The sequence below is a fragment of the Carassius auratus genome, chromosome 46, assembly GCF_003368295.1.
Source record: "Carassius auratus strain Wakin chromosome 46, ASM336829v1, whole genome shotgun sequence".
NCBI classification, from domain to species: Eukaryota; Metazoa; Chordata; class Actinopteri; order Cypriniformes; family Cyprinidae; genus Carassius; species Carassius auratus.
This window is the reverse complement of record NC_039288.1, coordinates 8384981-8407297: the sequence shown is the minus strand read 5'-3', so window position 1 is coordinate 8407297 and position 22317 is coordinate 8384981. Positions and strand designations below refer to the sequence as shown.

The 22317-nt window shown below is 38.4% G+C and overlaps 1 protein-coding gene across 2 annotated transcripts in view; it reads left to right on the top strand.

Moving 5' to 3' along the window:
* Positions 1-7063: 7063 nt before the first annotated feature.
* Positions 7064-22317, top strand: part of LOC113064066 (serine/threonine-protein phosphatase 2B catalytic subunit alpha isoform-like) — a 60229-nt gene continuing 44975 nt past the window's right edge. For both annotated transcript variants that reach the window (XM_026234594.1, XM_026234593.1), the window contains exon 1: positions 7064-7473. In XM_026234594.1, coding sequence (XP_026090379.1) covers positions 7419-7473 — 55 coding nt within the window. In that variant the 5' untranslated portion in view covers positions 7064-7418. The remainder of the gene's footprint in view (positions 7474-22317) is intronic.

The window sequence follows — 22317 nt, the reverse complement described above, 5'->3', positions numbered from 1 at the left end:
CATCAGTACAAGTGATACATTTTCATTTGTGTACTGAATGTGCAGTAGGCTATTTAACACCCCCTTGCCAGAATCTTAGGACCCTGAACAGATAATGTGTACAAAAACAACTGAATCTGTAACATTCTACAATAAAGTCCATTAGATAGTGCTTATAGGTCCATTAAATAATATTAACAGTTTATTTTAATAATGTATTATGAAATGTTAGTAAATTAACGTTAGCTGCATCTCATTTCGCATTTGAAGGCTGCATACGTCATTTAGGATGTCTTATTTAAGAAAAGCAACCATAGGAAAATTAACCAAACAGTTGTTGGTAGTCATTGACTTCCATAGTGTGAAAAATAAATAAATAAATACAATATAAAGCAATGAGGAACAGAAACTTATATTTTGATGAATGTGGCAGACAAGACAGTTACTGGTAGCCATTCACTTCCGTAGTACATAAATAAAATAACTATGAAAGTCAATGGGTACAAGAAACGGTTTAGCTACCCACATTCTTTATTATATCTTTTGTGTTCAGCAGAACTTAACAGAAATACTTTTTTTTAAAATGTGTGTCCTAAAAGTAATGGCAAAGTAGAAAATACTAAGCTGAACTGCCTGTTTGGCTGAACATTGCCTGAAAGAGAAAGACTGCTCTGGTAGGGAGCAGCAATGTGTGACACAGGAGAGGCCGTGGTGGGCGCGCTTGCCCCGGGGCTATCGCCACACTCAGATCTTTGTTGCGTTTGCACTGCGTGAGATGAGGCAGAGACACTTTCCAGAAAGAGAGAGAGAGAGAGAGAGAGAGAGAGAGAGGGAGAGGGGGTATTAGTTTTACTCTGCCTACTTCTTCCCACTCCAGCTGCATGACTAGCACCGCAGGAGTGCCCCAGAAGACAGCCCGGAAAAAAAAAAAGGAAAAAAAAGAAATGCCAGAGAGCGAGTAGAGAAAGATGTCCGGTTTCGCAGGCGCTCAGGAATGTTGCGAGCTGTGTGAGATTTCCAAGCAAACACAGAAGTGCCGCTCTCTCCTCTCTGCCCCGAGGCTCAGCCCAGCACTCCTTGAAATGCTCACCTCCCACCGCCGCCTCAACACAAGATCCCCATCACTCTGGATGTTCTGTTTTTGCTAATGCGTCAATTCATGGGTTGGTTTTCAAGGTTTTTGTTTTTTTTATTTACGCATCTCTTGTTTCTTCTGGCCTGTATCTAGCCCATTTCCCCTCATCCAACGTGTCAGATTATGGGACATGCAGTACTTTGACTTTCCCTCTGCGTTCAAGAGCATACGGTTGTCTGTGAAAAGCCGAGCCTGACAGCGTGACACAAAAAAACCTGTACTATCTCTCTGCATTTAACCCAGTAGTACTGAGAGTGAGAGACTTCACAACTCCAACTGAACCCTCCCGCACAGAGATTCATCTGTGAATTAGAGGAGGAAACACTCAAGAGCCAAATGATAGGATTGTCATCAGATGAACAGGTGTGGCCAAATATTGAGGTTTTCATGGGAGATGCTGATGAGACAGATCCGATAAGGTAAAATGTACAAATTTGGGCTTTCGTCAGGGATTCCTAAACACGAACCATCATCCCAACTGCGGATGTTAAGAGTGTCAGCCACACAAATGACTATGAAACAATGAACAGATGCATAGTGATGTAGCAAAGAAGGAATCTGGCGTTCTCAAGTCATTTAGAAATGAATGTGTATGAGAAAAAACCTACAATGAAACATCACCATCTAGTGGTCACCTGGCTGCATTGCAGACTTAACAGAATGAGTTAAAGGTAAAGTGTTTTTGTCTGTTACTCTTGTGAATGAGTCACAAATCTATAAGTGATTTAGATCTGATGATTGTTGTGTAGTAACATAAGTAACATATTCTTATCAGAGTTGCTTAGTGCACCTTAAAGGGTCAGTAAATTATGACAAAGTTGTATTAAATTCTTCTTAACACAAAAGGGAATATTTTGAAGAATTCGTCTTTTCCATGCAGAAAAAAAGAGAAAGAAAAATAAATGATATACGATAACATAATAGCTTAATGTGAGGAGCAACCTGAAAATTATACTTTACACACTACAATAAAAAAAGAAAAGAAATCAATACTTTTATCCGCAAGGATGGATTAAATTGATCAAAAATGACAGAAAATACTTTTACAATGTTACAAGGCATTGCTGTTTAAAAAAAAAAACCTTCTCCATTCATCAAAGAGTCTATGAAACAAAAATCGAACACGGTTTCCACAGAGAATATTAAGCAGTACATCTGTTTTTGACATTTAAACTAATTTAAAATGATGTGCGATGGATCGTATGGTAATGGCTGCTGAAAATTCTGCTTTGCCATGCATAATAAACGAATTACATCATAATAATATTAAACTAAAAGTTATTTAAAGTTGTAATAATATGTCAAAACATAAATGCAGTCTTATTGAGACATAAGATACATTTTTCAAAAACATTAACAAATCTTACAGACCCAAAACCTTTGAAGTGTGTATTGCATGTGTACATTCAAACTTGGTCCCTCAGTGACATTAAATGGCATTTTTACCTGCTTGTCTCATAACCATCAGAATGCAGGTTTACATTTGAATGATGAGGAAACAATTTAATTTTCGGATTAAGTATTATTTTTTTTTTTTTTACTAAAAGCTGCCAAATAACAGCTGTTTGGTATTTCTGTTCCTTTCAATGTTTGATAGCTTGGAGCACATATTGAAAAAGACTAATTTCTAATCATTGTTTGAATCTGTACTTAAAGGTCCCCTTCCTCGTGATCCCATGTTTTAAACTTTAGTTTGTGTGTAATGTTGTTGTTAGAGTATAAATAATATCTGTAAAATTTTAAAGCTCAAAGTTCAATGCCAAGCGAGATTTTTTATTTAACAGAATTTGCCTACAAAAAACGACCCGTTTGGACTACATCCTTCTAGTTCCTTCAGTAATGACGTCACTAAAACAGTTTTTTGACTAACCTCCGCCCACATGAATACACAAAAAAGGGGTTGTGGTCTTGTTGTGCTCAGACGGAGAAGAGTTGTGTTTGTGTTTGTCGACATGTCGTCGAAACGCTGTTATTTTCATCTCTGAGTCCAATCATCTTTGTTTGGGCTTCCCAGGGACGCTGTACTTGGAGATTAATGGTTACAATTTATGGATAACTTGGTTCCCGAAAATTATAATCCACATGTAAAACTATATGCAGCACATTTTGCTGGGGACATCTTGCTGAGGACAACTTCCTCAATCTCAATCAGTTTAATGCTGGATTCGCACAAAGATCATTCTTGAAAGATGGAGCAGTTCCCTCTTTGTCTGGAGAAGGCGTTGTTTATGGACCACAACCGGTAAGTGTATTTTATTATTTAAGTTGGTGCGTTTAACAGTTTCTGTAACTTACTACACAAAGGGCAACACTGTTTAGCTTTGTTAACTAGATGTTAGGGCTGTGCAAAAAATTCGAATGTGATTTTCATGCGCATCTCGTCAGTAAAAACGCTCCTGTGATTATAAGTAAATCTCCAGCATGTGCGTTCTTTTACTGTCTATGGTTCAGATCAGGATTGCCAGGTTTTCAAAACCAATCCTGCCCACTTGCTTCTCAAAACTAGTCCAAAACTAGCCCAATCGCGTTTCCAGGAGGGCATCGTGCGCTCAGCTGGTGTGGAATCACAACACAGGAACCTCTGGCCCAATCAGAACTCGCTACGTATTTCTGGAGGAGGGGCTTTAAAGAACAAGGAAGTCATCAGCCCATTTTTATCATAAAAGAAATGGACACAGCGACCCCATTGGAACTCAATTGAGACAAGTGAAGCCCGTTTTTAGCTATTTTTAGCACTTCCGTTTCTGACGCGCAGACTCAAACTAGGCTTGATGACATCAGCAACCTGTCTGACAGATGTAAATCTTCTAAGTGGCTGTGCGTGCAAACTGCCATCGTTAATCTTGCAGAGACGGCGAGCTTGAGCGCGGAGTTCTTTGGTGTGAGTGAGCAGAAGTATTCTGATTCATTATTTTGTATAGTATTTTAAAATGTAACGCCAGTACTCCATATTAAGTTAATTGCCTGCGAGCTTCTCCTCCTGTCAGTATGGTAATGCGACAGAGAGTCGAGTGGTTATGATGCAATCGTTAGCCTATTTTTACAAAAACTGTTTCTACGGGGCCATAATGTAACATAGAAGGTAATGGAACCCTTTATAGGGAAGTCGTGGTTAGAGGGTTGGACTCCCAATTGAAGGGTTGTGAGTTCTAGTTTCGGGCCGGACGGAATTGTGGGTGGGGGGAGTGCATGAACAGCTCTCTCTCCACCTTCAATACCACGACTTAGGTGCCCTTGAGCAAGGCATCAAACCCCCAACTGCTCCCCGGGCGCCGCAGCATAAATGGCTGCCCACTGCTCCGGGTGTGTGCTCACAGTGTGTGTGTGTGTGTGTGTGTTCACTGCTCTGTGTGTGTGCATTTCGGATGGGTTAAATGCAGAGCACAAATTCTGAGTATGGGTCACCATACTTGGCTGAATGTCACTTCACTTTCACTTTCACTATACATTGTCGTTTATCTTTAGAAATAAATAATGGACAAACGGAGTCTTTAAATGCCTCAGATGTAAAGTTATTCGCTGTCAAAGTGACGCCAAAATGAATGGGAGGTCAATGGGATGCTAACGCAAGTGAAGTTCTGCTACAAGATGGCTTCAACTTCCGGTCGACTTCCTTGCCGCCTGGTTTTTATGAGAGTGAAAACAGCGGTACACAGATGTGAATTGTGTGAAAAATACTGTTTTTTTACACGCGAAACATGAACACATGTTATATTACACACTGTTAACACAATCAAAGCTTCAGAAAAGCACGAAAAATGGGACCTTTAAACGCAAAAGTATTTTTTCGAACAGCAATACAGTGTTTATACATCGACTTGAATGAGGTAACAATATTACTGCACTGCTGAATGTGCTGTTTGTGCTTGCATTACTTTAGCCTGCCCTGACCCTTATGGGAAGAATAAGGTATTGCAAAACTGTAGTAATGCAAAAACAGTTCAGCCCTCTGAACCAAGGAGTTCCCAGCATCTGTGTTTTTTACCAGCAAGAAAAAGCAGCGTTAGTGTCAGTTGACTGCCTGTTGCACATGGTTGGTTCAGCTCTTGCTCAGTGTCTCCCTGGGGACATGTAGATTTTAGATGTGAAAAAAGAATAGATAAGGTAACTATAAATCTACCTTTTAACACCACACTATAAAATAAAGCTAATGGCATTTTACTGTTATATTAGATTAGGTGTCCATTTGAGAATTTGGGTTTCTTCAAATCAATTGTAGGAAGATAAAATATAAATATTATATTTAACATAACAGAATAAATGCTACTAACGGTCACATTCTCACGTCACCATTAGCCTTAGCTGTTTAATGTTTTACTATTACAAAAGTTGTGATTTAGTTTATTGACTTTTTATACAATTATCACCAGTTATCACAATTTAATGTGAGGTACCAATAACTGTAATAAATTATATTTTATTATAGATGATACTCTGGTTACTATGGTTACTCATATAATAAGTATAGTTTTTCTGAAATAGCAATTAATTAATTAATTGAATAATTACATCAACAGTCTAATTTGATTAAGAATGAATCACTCTAATTCTATTGCATTTCTGATTGCTAAAGAAATATTTCTTTAGCAATCTTTCTTCCATCGTAAAAAAGGCCCAGCAGAGGTTGTACTTTCTCCGCCAGCTGAGGAAGTTTAACCTGCCACAGGAGCTGCTGAAACAGTTCTACTCCACCATCATTGAATCCATCCTCTGCACTTCAGTAACTGTCTGGTTCAGCTCAGCTTCTAAATCTGACCTCAGAAGACTACAGAGGGTAGTCCGGACTGCTGAGCGAATCATCGGTTCAACTCTCCCATCTATTCAAGAACTGTACTTATCCAGAGTGAGAAAAAGGGCTGTCAAAATCACTTTGGACCCCTCACATCCAGCACACTCCCTCTTTGAACTGTTGCCATCTGGTCGACGCTACAGAGCACTGAGCACTAGAACAACCAGACACAGGACCAGTTTCTTCCCTCAGGCAATCCATCTTATGAACAGCTGACAATAATGGCGAACACACTACACTTTATATTTATATACACACACACTTTATTTATCTAACACACATACTTAGTATACACTTAAATTTTTCACACAATATATATGTACATACATAACTTCACTTTGTAATATACCTGCCTACAATTGTCATTTGTATATTGTCATTCACTGTCTACATATTTGTATTTTTTATTATTTTATTATGTGTTTTATGTTCTGTCGCTGTCATTCTGTTGTACTGCGGAGCTTCTGTCACGAAAACAAATTCCTCGTATGTGTAAACATACCTGGCAATAAAGCTCATTCTGATTCTGATTCTGATTCTGATTTAATCCCATATTAACCTTCAGCAGTTTGAACAAAATGAAACTGCTTGTAATTATTTCAAATTCATTCTGCCTTTAATTATTTCAAATGAATAATATGCATTTGAATAAATTATTCTTGAACTGAAGTATTTAAAGGGAGAAGGTTATATTAAAAACACACATTTTAACATGAGACATTTTGACATTAGAAATGTTAAATCCACTATGTTTTATCTAGAATTATTTTATAGCCTGTAACTGTAATTAAATTACAGAAAATTTTGGAGTAATCTACTTGTTCAAGGCGACCTGTTGAAGTAATTGGTTAAAACAATTGTTTTGCATTCATAATAACTTTTGTTTAAAGATTGCAAAACCAAATTTACTACAGCCATATTTTGAAACAATCTGTATATGTTAAAATGTATTTTTATTGAGTTTTTGGCTAATTCCAAAATCTGTTTTGGAAGCCATTATCCATAACTCTCATTTAAAGGAGCACATAAACTTATTTAACAAATAAAATTCACCGTTCCCCTTACAAAGTTGTATGGCGACGATGCCACATGCGAGACACATTCTTAACAGACCTGAGTGGCATTTCAACATGATTATCAGTCATGGCAAAGCGCGAGCTGCGCGTTCCCGGGAAAGCCCTTCACCTCCACCTGATGGCAGCATCACGCAGCCCCTACACACGGGTGCGTGGGAGTTCCCCGCTTCGCCATGTCGGGGTGGTGCAACGCGCTGGAAGGATCTCTCCTTTCTCTCCACCGCCTCCACCCCATCAGCTCCATCCTCCCCCTCACGACAGTCTCAGTCTCAGCAGCGGCAGCAGCAGCCTCGTCCTCCTCCACCCTCTCTAGGCAGCAGCAGCATCCGAGTGATGCCACTGCACCAACCGCATCTCGCCACCGCGAAAACACGCCGAGCATAAAGCGCTTCTTCTGCGAGGAGGGAGAAACACATTCGCCTGGAGACATCCACTGCCCATGAAGATGTCTAACGCTGACATGGTCTTGAACTCCACCGATCGGATAGTGAAATGTAAGTGTAGCCCCGCATCTTTAATTTGGGACCAGTGAATGCCCTGCCGTTATTTAATGTTCTAATGGTTAAAATCTTGCCACAGCTAATTAAGATCGATTGCTTTTATTAATGTGTTTCGGATAATGTTTAGACAGAATGGTGTTGAGAAAAGAGATAGTTGATGGATTGATGTTAATTGAGTCAGGGGCAGGAGAGATGTGTTAAATAAACCAGATCCAGTGGAGGCGGTGATGCAGCAGGATTTAGGTGGCATCACGCAGCATTTCATATATTCTTCAGAGACAATGAAGCAGAAAGGTTTTCAGTTCATATTTAGCGGTGTGCTTTCTGGAGGAAAGCCTCGATCTGCAGGTAAATCGAGCTGGAGACTGTCGCGCCCCCGTTGCGTCCGATTGCTTTTCGCACATTTACTGGTCACGTAGCGCACATTAATATTCACATGTATTCATAGGAACATAAAAGCAGTGACCACCTAGACGAAATACAAGCATCTGGGTCTTATGTGTTTAATGAAAGGTGCTATAGGTCATTTCTTTACTAAAAAGGTTTAACGTGAATGGCACTTTCCTTGTGAAATATAGTATTAACATAATATATATACACAGTCTCGAGATGTTTTGTGTGGTCTCCACTTCCAAGGCCACTGCCATCAGACCCTGTTACAATAATACTTTAGCCAGGATGCTTTACAAAGCATAAATGCAAATTCTAACAACAACTGACATTATATAAAAACGGAGCTTCGGTGTGGATCATCAGGTGTGCGACCCACCGAGATGAATGAAAGGGAAAAACCGAAACCACAACTCAAGCCAATAAACGAGAAATTTAGAGAAACCTGGAGAAAAAAAAAAAAAACAGCTTTGCTACTGTCAGTATTTAGTGATAAAATGTAATGCATCCAGGCCAAAGGGTGTCAGTAAGTCTAAAACACTAGTATCATTTGGATGAATGAGATCAGATACATGTAAACAACAATCTACTTAGTTTACCTTTAATCTTGACAGTAACAAACAGGAAAAAGCTTCAGCATTTAAATATAGACATCATTTATTTTTAATTATTTCAGTTTATTGTGCTGTTGGCTTTCATTGATGCATTTCCGACCCTCTATGACAACTAATGGATCACATTTGCACTTTCATGATTCCTCCCTTCTCCTCTCACGTCTGACACTTTTGTCTTTTTGGTCCAGAGATGGAGGTATTATATAATTTGTGATATTACTAACAGATATATTCTTGAATATATGTGTTTGAATCGCAGACTATATACATGTATGTATTCCAACCCCTTCAAAACAGTGAACGCCCAATGTTAATACTTTTCTTGTTTTTACACAAATTAACACTTCAGCCTAGCTGATTGATTTGAATTGCAAAAATCAGTGGGCTTGTGAACTTTTCCGGGAAAACAATTTCCAGGATATCTCGATTTGCATGCTAATGTGGCCACATTTAAATGTGTTTTCTACTGTGTTGATTCGATAAATAGTATTAGCATTTAAAACACTCTTTGTAACAAATACATAGTCCGCCTAAAAATTCTGTCATCATTTACTGTTTAAATCCCATTTGATTCTCACAAAAAGCAGATGTTAGGCTGATGTACAGCATAAATCTTGTGCATAATCGCACATACCAACCTGAAGATCGTTTCAGTCCCGGTTTGTTGATGTGGGCATTTTTTTGGCAGAACATTATCTGCCTTTGAATGCAGGATCTTATGATAAGGCCCATTATAATTCAGGCTTTGATATAAGTCATCTGACCCCTCTAAAAGTTAAGGTTGCATTAGTCATAGGCACACGTAATGAATCACAGTAGTGACCCCCCCTCCAACGCACCGACTCCTTTATAGAGGTACTTTAACTTTAGATATGGCTGTTTTAGTCGTAATGGCATTCTCTGAACTACCTCTGCCACCCCCCCCCCCATGTATAATTGAGGGATTTTATCATAAACAAACTGAATCAATAAATAACCTCATCTACAATTCCAGTGATGAGGTTAGCTAAGCATTCATATTTAGCAGTGTGCAGCTCCAAACGCCGGAGACAAACAAAGAATTTGTCTCCATATAGAATCCCCACAGCAGCAAAGCAGGATTTCATAAAACACTGCATGGTGTGTCATTTGCAGAGTCTCATTTACTAAGTGCAACTAGAGTTAGGCCTGTCATTTCTGTGCTGGCATAATGGATTTTATGGCGCTTTCCATTTAGTGTTTTGATATGCTTGTTTATCGCCTCGTCTCATGGGAGCTGTACTAAGCATCACTCTTTGTATGCTAAATCATTATATTGTAGCCACACTGTTAACATTCTCATACTCCTTTCCAGCTTGCTTATAAATCTGTCTTAATGATCCTGCTATGAAGGCAGAAAAACATTTACAGATTTGCAGCTGTGAAATGTTCCGACAGACTAAGAATGTCACGATGCTTCGTTCGCGTCTGTCTTATTGCAGAATCTGAATGTTGTGGCTACTCTGTGGTTGTATTAATTTTTTATAATTTGCAACATTTCAAATTGACATGCAGTGATTGCTTTATACTGTTCATATTACCCTGTCTATAATTGCATTGTCTACCATTTTCGAACGCCCCAAACAAACCCAGACCCCTCTAAAGCAAACGAAATTGGGAATTTCTGCAGGTGCTGTGAATGCTGTTTAATTATAATGTCGATCACACAAGCTGTAGTTGTGATATTACTGAACAAAATAATACATATGAACTTGCACAATAGTTTGCTGAGATACAAAACATTGATATAGATGTGTTTCTAGGGAGGATGTAATAGGGAAAGTGAATGTATAATGCAGTTACTAGACAGTGTTCTTCAAAAATACAACATGTCAATCATTGCCTGGTTTTAAAGCCCAGAGGAGGAAGGTCAAGTGTTGAATCGCCTCTGAATTATGTTGTGTAGATGCCACTAGCCCACTCACTTTGGGATGCCTTCATGCCAGGCTTAGAACGGCCTAGTTGGATGAGCACAATTTTAGGGCATTAACTGTTGTTGGGGCTTGGTGAGACAAATGGGGCTCAAGTGGTATTGTCAGGATATAAACGGGACACTAAGAAAGCTGAGTGAGGATTCTCTGGATCATGTTCTGATAAGGACATGTGAAGATTACTACAATCAGTGTTGTTACAATGCTGTTGACCTGACAGTGTCATACTTACAAACTAGTAAGGAATGTTGCCAAATAAAATGTCATTGTGTGGCAAAGTGCCTCATATTCTAACTAAAAGAACAAATAAGATTATTTCATTTTCTGAAAAAGGGGGAACAAAAGTTTGTGGTGTTTGAAAGAAACTCATTGAAGATGAACAATATGTCAGTACCATATCAAACGCTGGCTGATATTAGATTTTAATTGATCGGTAGTGACCCATATTGGATATTTAATTGTGCATACTCACTTTTATAATAAGACTGCCTTTGCCGTCGCTTAAAGCTGATCTTTAAAACACGAATTGTTTACTAAATGTACTTTTTAACAAATCTCAAAATAAATCGATTTTTCATGCCGTATATTAAAATGGGTAATGCTTAGTTAGCATGAACTCTTAATATGTCTTAATATAATGTTTAAATGAAAACTTGTATCTGTTAATAATATTTAATGAACCTGTGCTAACATGAACTACTTACAACGAACAGGTTAATATTTATTGAGATTCATAAATACTGTAAAAAATATATAGTTCATTGTTAGTTAATGCTAGTGAACACTAACTAATGTTCATTTAGAAAGACTATTGTAAAGTGTTATCTTAAACTGTCATGCTTTAATTAATTTGTAGCATTTCAAATGATTGGTTGTAGTTTTAAGGGTTTTGTTTTTCATTTATTTTGACAAACTAGTATTGATTTTTAACATCGGCCTTGTATCGATTATCGGTCATAACGTGAAATCATCTTATACTGGCCAGAATTTTAATAATCATTGCTGTTATGCTCAGGCATTGTGGTTTCCATGGCATTGCAGTTGCTAAGATGTTCTTAGATTGGTTTTTAGAGTATTTGTTATGCAGTTGCTATGGTGTTCTGTGGTGGGTTGCATAAACCGCTTAGACCAGTCTTACCAGTTGATCAGTTTTTTTCTCCAATACTGGTCTTATTGAGTCAGTTTCATAAATATTGTCGAAACAAAAAGTGTCGATATTTAGGGTCAGTGTTCCCTATTATTAATGGTTTGAGCAACTGAATGCATTTATGAAATCCACCCAAACAAATGGTTTTAAACAAATACTCTTTCATTTAAGCGTCGGTTTCTTGATCGATCAGCATGAGCTTCTCTGGCCACGCTGTTGCAGTTTCCCATATTCATCATATCCATTTTTAATGAGTTAATAAGCCTGTGTTTTTCCTTTGAATTAGTGTGATCCCTTGGGCTATTCGCTGAGTGATCGTCCAGAACTGTTGTTTGAGCAGTAAGCTCAAAGCAAAATCTGTTCGGGAGATGAAGGAGGCCATTCAGAGAAGGTGGTAGGGGGCAGGTGCACGAGGGTGGATGGTAAGGTGGAGTAATCACTGACAGTATTGAGAGGGATGGATGCTGGGGATCTGCTTAACTGATATGTACATGTAGGCTTTATATAGTAGTGTGGGTGAATTATTTAAGCATTGCTTTGCAGCACTGTTTCAGTTCACATGGCTCTCTTACATAACAATGCTTCCCTGAGGCCTGCTGATGAGATGGAGAAGAGAAGGGAGATGAGGGAATGAAGAAGAAAAGATGAAAGAACGGATGAACAATCTTAAGGCCTATTCACCCCAATGTGAATATTCACTGCAAATGTTCAGTCAAAGGATAATGTTGAAGAAAAACACTAGGTTTCTGTGGATCTGTGAAAATAAGGGAGTGGATAATATTCATCTGCCGACAAACCTACTGTTTTATGCAGGGATTTTTTGTCCTTGACAAGCAAGTGACATTAGTTTTTGACATTTCCCAAGTCACTGCTGCTACACAGTCTACTACATATGGTTATGTAGTTGTCTTTTTACATTACCAGAAAAATGTGAAATTTGTTTGAAAAAAAAAAAAAAAAATATATATATATATATATATATATATATATATATATATATATATATATATATATACATATTTTTTTTTTTAAACAAAAATATAATTAAACAAATAGCAAAAATCATTTATAAATAATATTAAAGCACTTGTATATAATGTGTAAGTAAATGTTTATTATGTATACATTATTTTTGCTAACTATATTTTTGTGATTTATTTTCAAATTATACATTGAAGTACATTGGTTATGCTATTTGTCCACTCACAGAAAAAAAGTAAATATTTAAACCATTTTTAATACAGATTTAAAAAAATAAATCATATTTTAAAAATGTAATTAACAAAAGTAATTTATAAATAATACAATAATTACCACCTATTCCATCAGAAAGTATTTGTTCATCATTTCATTTTAACAAATATTAGTTTATGTTTGTTTTAATATTTGTATATACATTTTGACTGCAAATTGTGTTGTATTTTCTTTCGTGTCTGTTGGGTGTGAATAGGTGAATAGGAATAGGACAGGGGAAACAGAAAAGGGAATGGGGGATGTGTGTGTGTGTGTGTGTGTGAGTAAGAAGGATGGAGATGTGTAAGACATAAAGACATTTCCATGGAGAAAGGTGGACAAAGGATCCGGAGGGCGACAAAAGGCAATATGATGAACGTGAGGAGAAAGTGACGGATGAAGGCTAAAGTAGGCAGCCAGGACGTGATAGAGAGGAGGAGAGAAATAATACGATAGGAAAGAAGTAGAGACAGAAGGAGAGCCACGCATGAGGATGCTTATAAATCACACGTATATGTGACAGGTCTGTGGATGAAGTGTAAGCTAGTATTCCTGCTTCAACAAACACACAAACCTTCACACACATCAAACATTACTAATGCGATCACTCTTTCATCGGAAGGGATAATTCACCCAAAAATGAAAATACTGTAATCATTTACTCACCCTCAAGTTGTTTCTGTTTGAGTTTCTTTCTTCTGTTCAGCACAAACGAAGATGTTGAAGAATGTTGGTAACCAAAGTGGTTGATGATAGCCATTCAATTTTCACGTTTAATTTTTTTCATACTAAGGAAGTCAGTGGCTATTTCAGTGAATATTTTTAGGGGTATATTGCTTCACTTTTGAGAGTACATTTCAAAAGTCCTGGTCTGTTCTGTTCATGCTCGTATCATCACATTGTTTGAATATGGCTTGCTTCGTGTCAAGTTCCCTCCTCTTCTACTCACAGTTTCTTGTAATTTCTCAGCCATCCTATTGAAAAAAAAGGTTCTAATGATCTGAGCAGTAGTTTAGTGCTTGCATGGGAGACACAGGTTTTATTCTAGCTAGCATGATTTGTCGTCATGAGTTTGTGTCCTTTCAATACAAAAGTAATAAAAACCCTTCAAATTAGGACTGCATAATATTGAACATTAGTATTTTCTGCACTTTATACTGTGATATGAAGAAATACAGTTATTTTTTAAACAGATGACTTTAATATATACTGTTAAAGCTGTATTTGGAAAGATTGTGTTTCTAGATTGAATCGCTTGAAAAAACCTAAATAATTTTTAAAAGCTGAAAACTATTCATTTCAGTTTTCATAGGTTATATTCCCTGTTTTGACCCATTCAATGTGAATATAAAATATTAAGATATTTACTGAGTCAAAGATCAAACAAAATAATATGACATATATTGCAATAATGCTATATTATACTAAAAAAAATTAATAAATAACAATTTACCATATTTTCCAGAAAATAAGTGCACCTGACTATAACTCGCACCGGATCAAAATAATATTACTGAGACAAAACAACACAGATGAATCACATTTCAATATTACATGAACAAATAATGTAAAATACACTGAAACTACAGGCATGTAGGAAATGCACTATACAAGTAAACTTGGGCTCAGGTTTACAACTCTCATTTGGCACAAATCCAAATGTGCATTTGCATTATTTAAGTCGCAGTATGTTTCAGATGATAAAATCGTGACATGCATTGCATTATGTAATAAAAATATAAAAACATTTATTTTAAAGTACACTGTAAAATTACAATACTAATATCATGTCTTAATCTTCAAACATTAAACTGCAGAGCTTATATTTTGATGGTCTGCCAGTAAATAAGTATATGTGCTGCATGTTTCAGTGTGAAGCACTGTTTTGTTTTTATTTGGATATATATTGTATTCCCCTACCACCCCCCCACCACCCCCGATTCTCATACCAGTCAGCAGGGCATGGCAGCCAAACTAACTCCATCTCTTTCATCTCTTCCTTCTCCAGCATATTGGCTTTTCATGCATGGGTTGTGCTCAGGCCTGCAAGCTGCCACACTGCCACAGCCCATAAACACATAAAGGCTTGGCACAGTCCAGGTCTGTGCATGTTGCAGGAATCACTGGTGCATTTGGACACAAGCGGTGCTTGTGTTTTGAGTCTCATAAAACAAGTGTTCCCAATTGTGTTCACCAGATCTACTGTATTTAGACATAAGCATTATTTTTTGTGATCCAAAAAACAACAGAAGTCAGACACAATGGCGTCGGGACTGGAGGACGTTAATCTGAATTGCTAGTCCAAAGTGATTCCTAGATGCGCTGTTTCACGCTGTGCAGTTGATTCTGCTAGAGTTAATGTGGTAGACACTGTGGATGCTGTTATGTAATCCAGTTTCTTCAGTTATTAATAATGTCCTGTCAACATGTCCACTTCTCTCTGTACTTTTTAACAGGCTCCACAGCTTTCCGCCACCTCTGAAACACCTGAAATGTTACATTGATAAAAGATCCGCTGTGCGACGTTAGCGGCTTGTCGTCCACTGGTGACAGATACATTGTTAGCCTGTAGTGCACAGTATGTTAGGCCAAAACATGCACAATGGGTAATGGTGAAAAGTGAATAATTTCACTAAATAGAGTCATAAATTATTTTAACAGAGTCAAAGTTGCTTCACTGCCATTCATGAATGCCATAGTAAAGTGTCCATCAAATGTGAACTCCAGAACCTCAGTGGGAAGTTTTCCAGGTACTTTCTGTTTACTATTTTTCAAATGTCAATTTGGACGTTCTACTCTTTTAGCGCTCAGTTTTTTTGCCTACTACAGTATATAAAGTAGTATGGAAGTATACCTATTTCAATGCACTTTTTTTGTTTTCTGATAATTCACTACATTCGGATGTGTATCAAAATACAGAAGAAATTATCTGTTGTTCCGTTTCCTTGTGCACGTTAACAAAAAACTCTATTCCAAAACCTAGCTGGCTGCCTTACTACTAAGTGCCACTTAAACAGCATCCTAACCACACATAAATGCTCTTAAAGTAACTGATTTGACATTAGCATGTTGCTAAGCTAACACTCATAATAGACACACAAAGTGTATTTGGTAAAATAATTACAAGGAATTTTTATTGACAGTTTTCAGTATTTATAGTACTTTTTTTTTGCCCACCATCTTAGCTTGTTGTAGTGCATTTTGGGATTGAATTCTATGCAAAATTATACGTGTTATGCTCCCTTACTAAATGTGGCATCTGGAGTGCTGTGGTTCAATATTCAAATGGCGTTAATGACAAACTGTGCCATTTGTGTGCCAAATGTGTTCATTTACAGAGCTTAGTCACATGTTTTGAGTATTTTAACACTGTTAAAACTGTTGCATGGCCCCTTTCATCAAGATGTTATTTTAACAGCCTATGCAGAAATATAAAAATCTAATTCTTTTAAATCTAAATGTTAATTATTTAAATACACTTAATAAAAATGCAATGTAATGTTTTTACTTTAGAATATGTCTGTCCCTGTTCTTTATGCCTATAATATTCAGTGTGTGTTTGTGTGCACCTACACAATATTTGTTTATGGTTTTGGTGATACAATATTACAATATTATATCATTTTTGTAAGTCCATATTATGAGGCTAGCTCTGTCAGCATATTCAGCACATATTTTAAATATATGTTGCTTGCAGTGACAATTCAGCATGGCAATTTGACCATGACAATCTCCAGTAGCATTAGCACAGTTGTTTGTGGTCTGGGCCTAAGACTGAAGCTTTTATGTTAACATAAGGGCATTGACAGGCATATAAACTCTTATGCTGCCAGGTGTGCTTGTTGGTGATGCATGAATTGTCTAAGAGAGACAACCGGAGCAGTTGTGCATATTCTGCCACACGCAGGTAGTGGTTATTCCCATTTCATAGTCTAACACACAGAGGGGATTCTATTATGTGTTTACATCCTTCAGGTTTCAGCTAAAGGTTTACTGTCAGTCACAGGCATCCAGAACTTTCCCACAGGAGCAAATGAGGAGAGAGAGAGGAAGAGAGAATCTGCTCAGTGTAATAGAGCCGTCGATTGCACAATGTGAGACAGTCATGAAGACAGGCAACCGTAACAGAGCTTGTTAAGATGAACATAAGATGAAGTGAAACCACAATAGACTCATCCATTGAGGAATGTAGAGTCACAGAGTCTGATACACAGACAAGATTTCACATCTAATGAAAGTGAAGCTTGAATGACATCTTGAGAAAATAAAGAGCTACACTAGGTTTCTACTGCATTTGTGAAGAGACTATAGCTCCGTTTTAATACCTGCTGAGTTGCTTATCTAGGCAGCATTTAAGGCGCGCCATATAATCTGTCTAATTGATTTTAAGCATAAAACCAGCTTTGTTTGCCTTTTGCAAAGTTTGAAATCCCACAATGCACTGTGACTCCGTGACATACATCCCTGCTGGAGGAAAAAAAGAAAAACAAGCTGTTTGATTGTTTTAGAGTGTTTTGGGTAATGATTTAAGCCTTTTTTTCCTGCTGGATTTTCAGCTATATTTGTCCATAGGAGGAAAAAAAAACTTCGTTAAAGAGTTAAATGATGAGCTAAACCAGCCATCTAAAAGGTTAATCACAACATTACAAACTTTATTTTGAAGCAGATCAGCTTATTGTATATGTTATGTTAATTTTAAGTTTTTCACCATGATTTGCTGTCAGGATTATGGACCTGTCTGTGTGTTTTTGCCCCTGTGACCCAATTTCTGTCTCCTGTGGTTTGCTAATTTGATTCCAGGTGTGTTTAGTTTTTGCGCCATGTGTTACATGTCCCCGAAAACTGTTTTCCCCATTATTCTGCCTTTAAAAACCCTAGTCCTTTCAGTTCAGTTTGGTGGGGTCTACCAGTCAAGTACATGTGTCTTCCTCCTGTTCGCCACGTTGGATTTACCCCTGTGTCCCCACGGATATGGAGCCCAACCTGTCAGAACAGGTGCGAGAGCTGGTTACAGTGCCCACCACAAGGGAGACAGCCGTGGATGGTGTGAGCGCAGAGTAGAGCTCCGCCCCCTGCTTCAGGGCTGAGGATTAGCTGAGTATGGAGCGTGGTTTGTGCCAAAACGGGGAGGGGTATCTGATAGACTGGGAATCGGAATTGGAAATTGAACTGCCCCCTCTCCTCTCTCTGTCATCTCCGCTAGTCCCATCCAGCCCTCCTTCGTCCTTGGTTTCCTCGTCCAGCCCAGATGGGGCTTCAGATCCTCCTGTAAACCGCTCCTAGAAAGTATCCTCCAGTACCTGCTCCTAGAGTGTGCCCTCCAGTGCCTTATCCTCGAATAACCGCCCTCCTACCCACTCCTGCCTCCTCCACCACTGTTGTCTGGCAGTTCCTCTGCTCGCCCTCAGCCCACCATCTGGGGACCACGGGACTGCCATCCTCAAGCTTCGACATGGTTGGAGTCTCCCTCACGTCCTCTTCCAGCCTCCTCAGCCCGGACTCCGCCTCAGCCCGTAGTCCCAGCGGCTCCACCTCGGCTCCTAGGTCCCTCACCTCCACCGTCAACCATAGATCCATCAGCTCCAACGGGCTCCCTCGTGCCTCCAGCTCCACCTTGGTCGAGTGTTGATCTGCCATCGCCTCTGGACTCCTCTCTACTGGTTGCACCTAGTCCCTTTGTCCCATCAGCTCCGTTGGGCTCCTTTTTCGCACCAGCTCCACCTTGGTCCTCAGTTGCTCTGGCTCTGCCGCGGGTCCCTGGATCTCCGCCTCGGTCACCAGAGCCTTCGGCTCCACCCTGGCCCCCCGGATCCTTGGCATAACCCTGGCTCATTGGCTCTCTACCTCAGGCTCCTCCTCCACCTGCTCCGCCGCCGTTGGTCGGCCACCTGGAGTCAGCGGCCATTTCTCCTCCATGGCTCCTCCCACCCTCTGCTCCACTTTGGGCTGTCATTATGGCTGTTGCCTAGGTCCAGCTTGACTCCTCCTGCTCCAAGCTCCTCCTGGATCCTCCCTCCATGGTCTCTGTCTGCCGGACCCTTCCCGGGGGTCCGTCCTCCATCGGAGCCTCCTCCCAAGCTCCCACCTATGCCTCCTCCTATTGTTTCCTGCGGTGCGAGGACACACCTTCCAGGAAGGGGGGCAAAATGTCAGGATTATGGACCTGTATGTGTGTTTTTGCCCCTGTGACTCAGTTTTTTTCTCCCGTGGTCTGTTTTTGAATTTGATTCCAGGTGTGTCTAGTTTCTGCGCCATGCGGTCCATGTCCCCATTTATTTAGTCATTCCATACACCTGTGTTTTTCCCATTATCCTGCCTTTAAAAACCCTAGGCCTTTCAGTTCAGTCTTGTCTACCAGTCAAGTACATGTGTCTAACTCCTGTACTCAGTGTTGGATTGACCCCTGTGTTGGATGAATAGACTGTTTCGATTATTCTCAGCTCCGTGTTCCTTCCGGCACAGTAGTGTGACATTTGTGCTGTTAAACACATACACATTATTTATAAGTTGAAAAAAGCAAGATGATGGCAAAAGTGTATACCACCGATCAACATCCATGTAGCTCAATTTAAGTCTGTCTTTTATATGGAATTTTTCATGGACTGTTGCACTCTATTAAAAATGTAGATATTGATTAAAAACTGTCTGTTTATGCCAAAGTGTCATTTATATTTTACATATTTATATTTTATATATCTTTTCATTAGCAACACACTAACATCACACTATTAAAATTCACTGCCAGACGTGCATCTCATATGCAGAGTGCTATTTGTGTGGCTGCCTATGTAGAGCACTTATGCAGTCCCATGACAGATAGGATGCTCCCTTAGAAGGTAGCTGCTTAGACAACAAAGCAGCTTGCTAGGTTTTGGAACAGAGCTTATATTTTATGTTTAATAAACAAACAGGAAAGAAAAAATTGTTAAGTCCATATTTTAGAATCAGTGATGAAGGCATTGTGTATGTAAGTATAATTTGAATTTGCATTGTGCCATGGTTATTATGCTTAACTCAAACCATAAAGAAACATATCTTGTTACTTGACATAAAATAAGCATTAAATGAAATTAAAAAAAACTTAAACTTATTTTATTTCTGCTAGTTGCCAAGGCAACATTTCAAATTTTTCATTTTTGTTCAACATGATGTACTGAAATTACTAAAATCTAAATTAGTATGGACATTCAAAACTAAAATACTAAAATATCTGTTTTGATGAATGCAGATTCTTCTTGATTCATTTTTGTACATGCTCTCCTATATGAGTATGCTTTGCTCTAGGTTTACCTTGTTTTTATTTATATGTAAATATGTGTACATTATACACCCCTGAGGTACTCCCATTAAGAGCCTGTCTCCTTTTCTGCTTACCTTGGCTGGTTTTTTTTTGCTTTGTTTTTTTTGTTTTTGTTTTTTTTGCTGAATCGCACAGTACTTTACTGCTTATTAGCTACAGAATATAATATTTTGGTGTGGGTTTATGGTGTGTGTAGAAAAAGAAAGAGCTGCTGCGAACCTGCACATTGAAAATGTAATCCTAAATCACAGTGTATACTGTGTCTGAACTGGCCACACTTCAGTAGTCACCGGCTGTTGCTCGGCAACATGCACCACAGTCCAACATCTTGTGAAGTGTAGAGCCAAGCTGCTGTTTTCCATCTCACCCTTGAACCACTCTCTCTCTCTCTCTTTTCATTTGCTCTCCATTCCTCCCTACTGAGACTGTTGCTCATCAGGCTTTTCACACTTTCTCCTATTTCTCTCTTGTCTATTCTCTCTATTAAGTTTCTTTTCACTCCGATAAACCACGTTGTGCTCTGAACCATCTCATTATTGTTTATACTACATACACAAACTGCTTGTCTATCTCGTCATCTTTCTGTCTTCCAGGATGCTGTGCGAGTGCATCTCAGCCCTCTAGAGTACTGGGAGAAGGCAAAGATGGGGACAAATAGGGACATTATGTTCTTGTGGAAATGCATTATGTTCTGCGTTGTCTGTCTTTCTCTCGCTCTCTTCGTCTGTCTGTGCTGTGACGTCTTTTGGTGGACTTGCACACTGAGTCAGAAAAGTGCCAAAGATTTGTTGAAATGCTGTCTCTGTTTACACACATTTGCTTCTTCACATTGAGAAGGAAAAAAATGCATAAAAAAAAAAGAAATGCATAAATCTTGCATATCGCCATTGTTTCTGCTGGGTAGTGCTTTCGATTTTCTTTTTTTTACCCTCCCTCAGGGCCCCTGAATCAATTACATACAAGAAATTGGTTTATTTTAGCTCATGATAAACTGGATAGCATTAGCATTATTGAAGTAAAGAGTTTTATAAATAAGCATATTCCTCTACAATAGTGGTTTTCAACCAGGGATCTCAATTAGGATGCGGGATGACTTACAATTATGTAAATAAAATTGTGTTCATATATTACAATAATCTTAAATCTATAATCTATAATATTAAATAATAAATTCAATATATATTAATATTAAATTAAAGCACAAAAAACACATAAAATCAACTTATATTTTTTAAATCATATTTATTTTCCCTTAATATCCATACCGTACCATACCACATTATTTGTTAAGCACTTTACAACAACCAAAGTGGACCATTTAGGGGCAGACACAGCAAAGGCACGGTCCCCTCTGAGCTTACGCTTAGTTTTAGGCACAGTCAGTAGCAGCTGATCATCTGATCTGAGAGAGCAGACGGGTTTATAAGAGTGTAGAAGCTCAGAAAGGTATGGCGGTGCAAGACCATTTAGTGATTTAAAAGCAAATAACAGAATTTTAAAATGAACATAAATCTGACTGTCATCTGCATAACAGTGGAATGAAATGCCATACTTTCTAAGTATGGAACCAAGTGGAAGCAAATACAGAGAGAAAAGTAGAGGGCCGAGGAATGAGCCCTGTGGGACCCCACACAAGAGAGGAGCAGAGGAGGATACAGAGTCACCTAAGCTAACACAAAAAGTTTGATCCGCTAAGTATGACCTACACCAATCCAGAGCTATGCCACTGATGCTCACCCATCATGCCTTAAACGTGAAATCAATATTTCATGATCCACTGTGTCAAATCCAGCAGTTAGATCTAAAAGCACAAGGATAACAAAGTCACCAGAGTCAACATCTATTGAAATAATTGAAGAACAAGCAGTTCTTGACATTTCTGTAGTCACAAAATGAATTGTGATTAATTCATTTATCAATACCAGCAGTTTCCGATAATAAAAAAAGTGTCAAATAAAGTGGATTTGTCATAATTACAACAAAAAATCTGTTTTTTTTTTTCTTGTCCTAAATGACCTAAATTTGTTAACTACAAAAAAAATATTATAATAGTCATCATTAATACCTTTAATCTATTGATTGCACTAATATTTTTCATTTTTAAGCTCTATTTTATAAGTATAACAAAGCTACTGGATATGGGAGTTTGTTTGTTTTTTTGCATTTCTCTCTAGAGAACAAGGCTGTAGTAATCTTAGTCTCCTC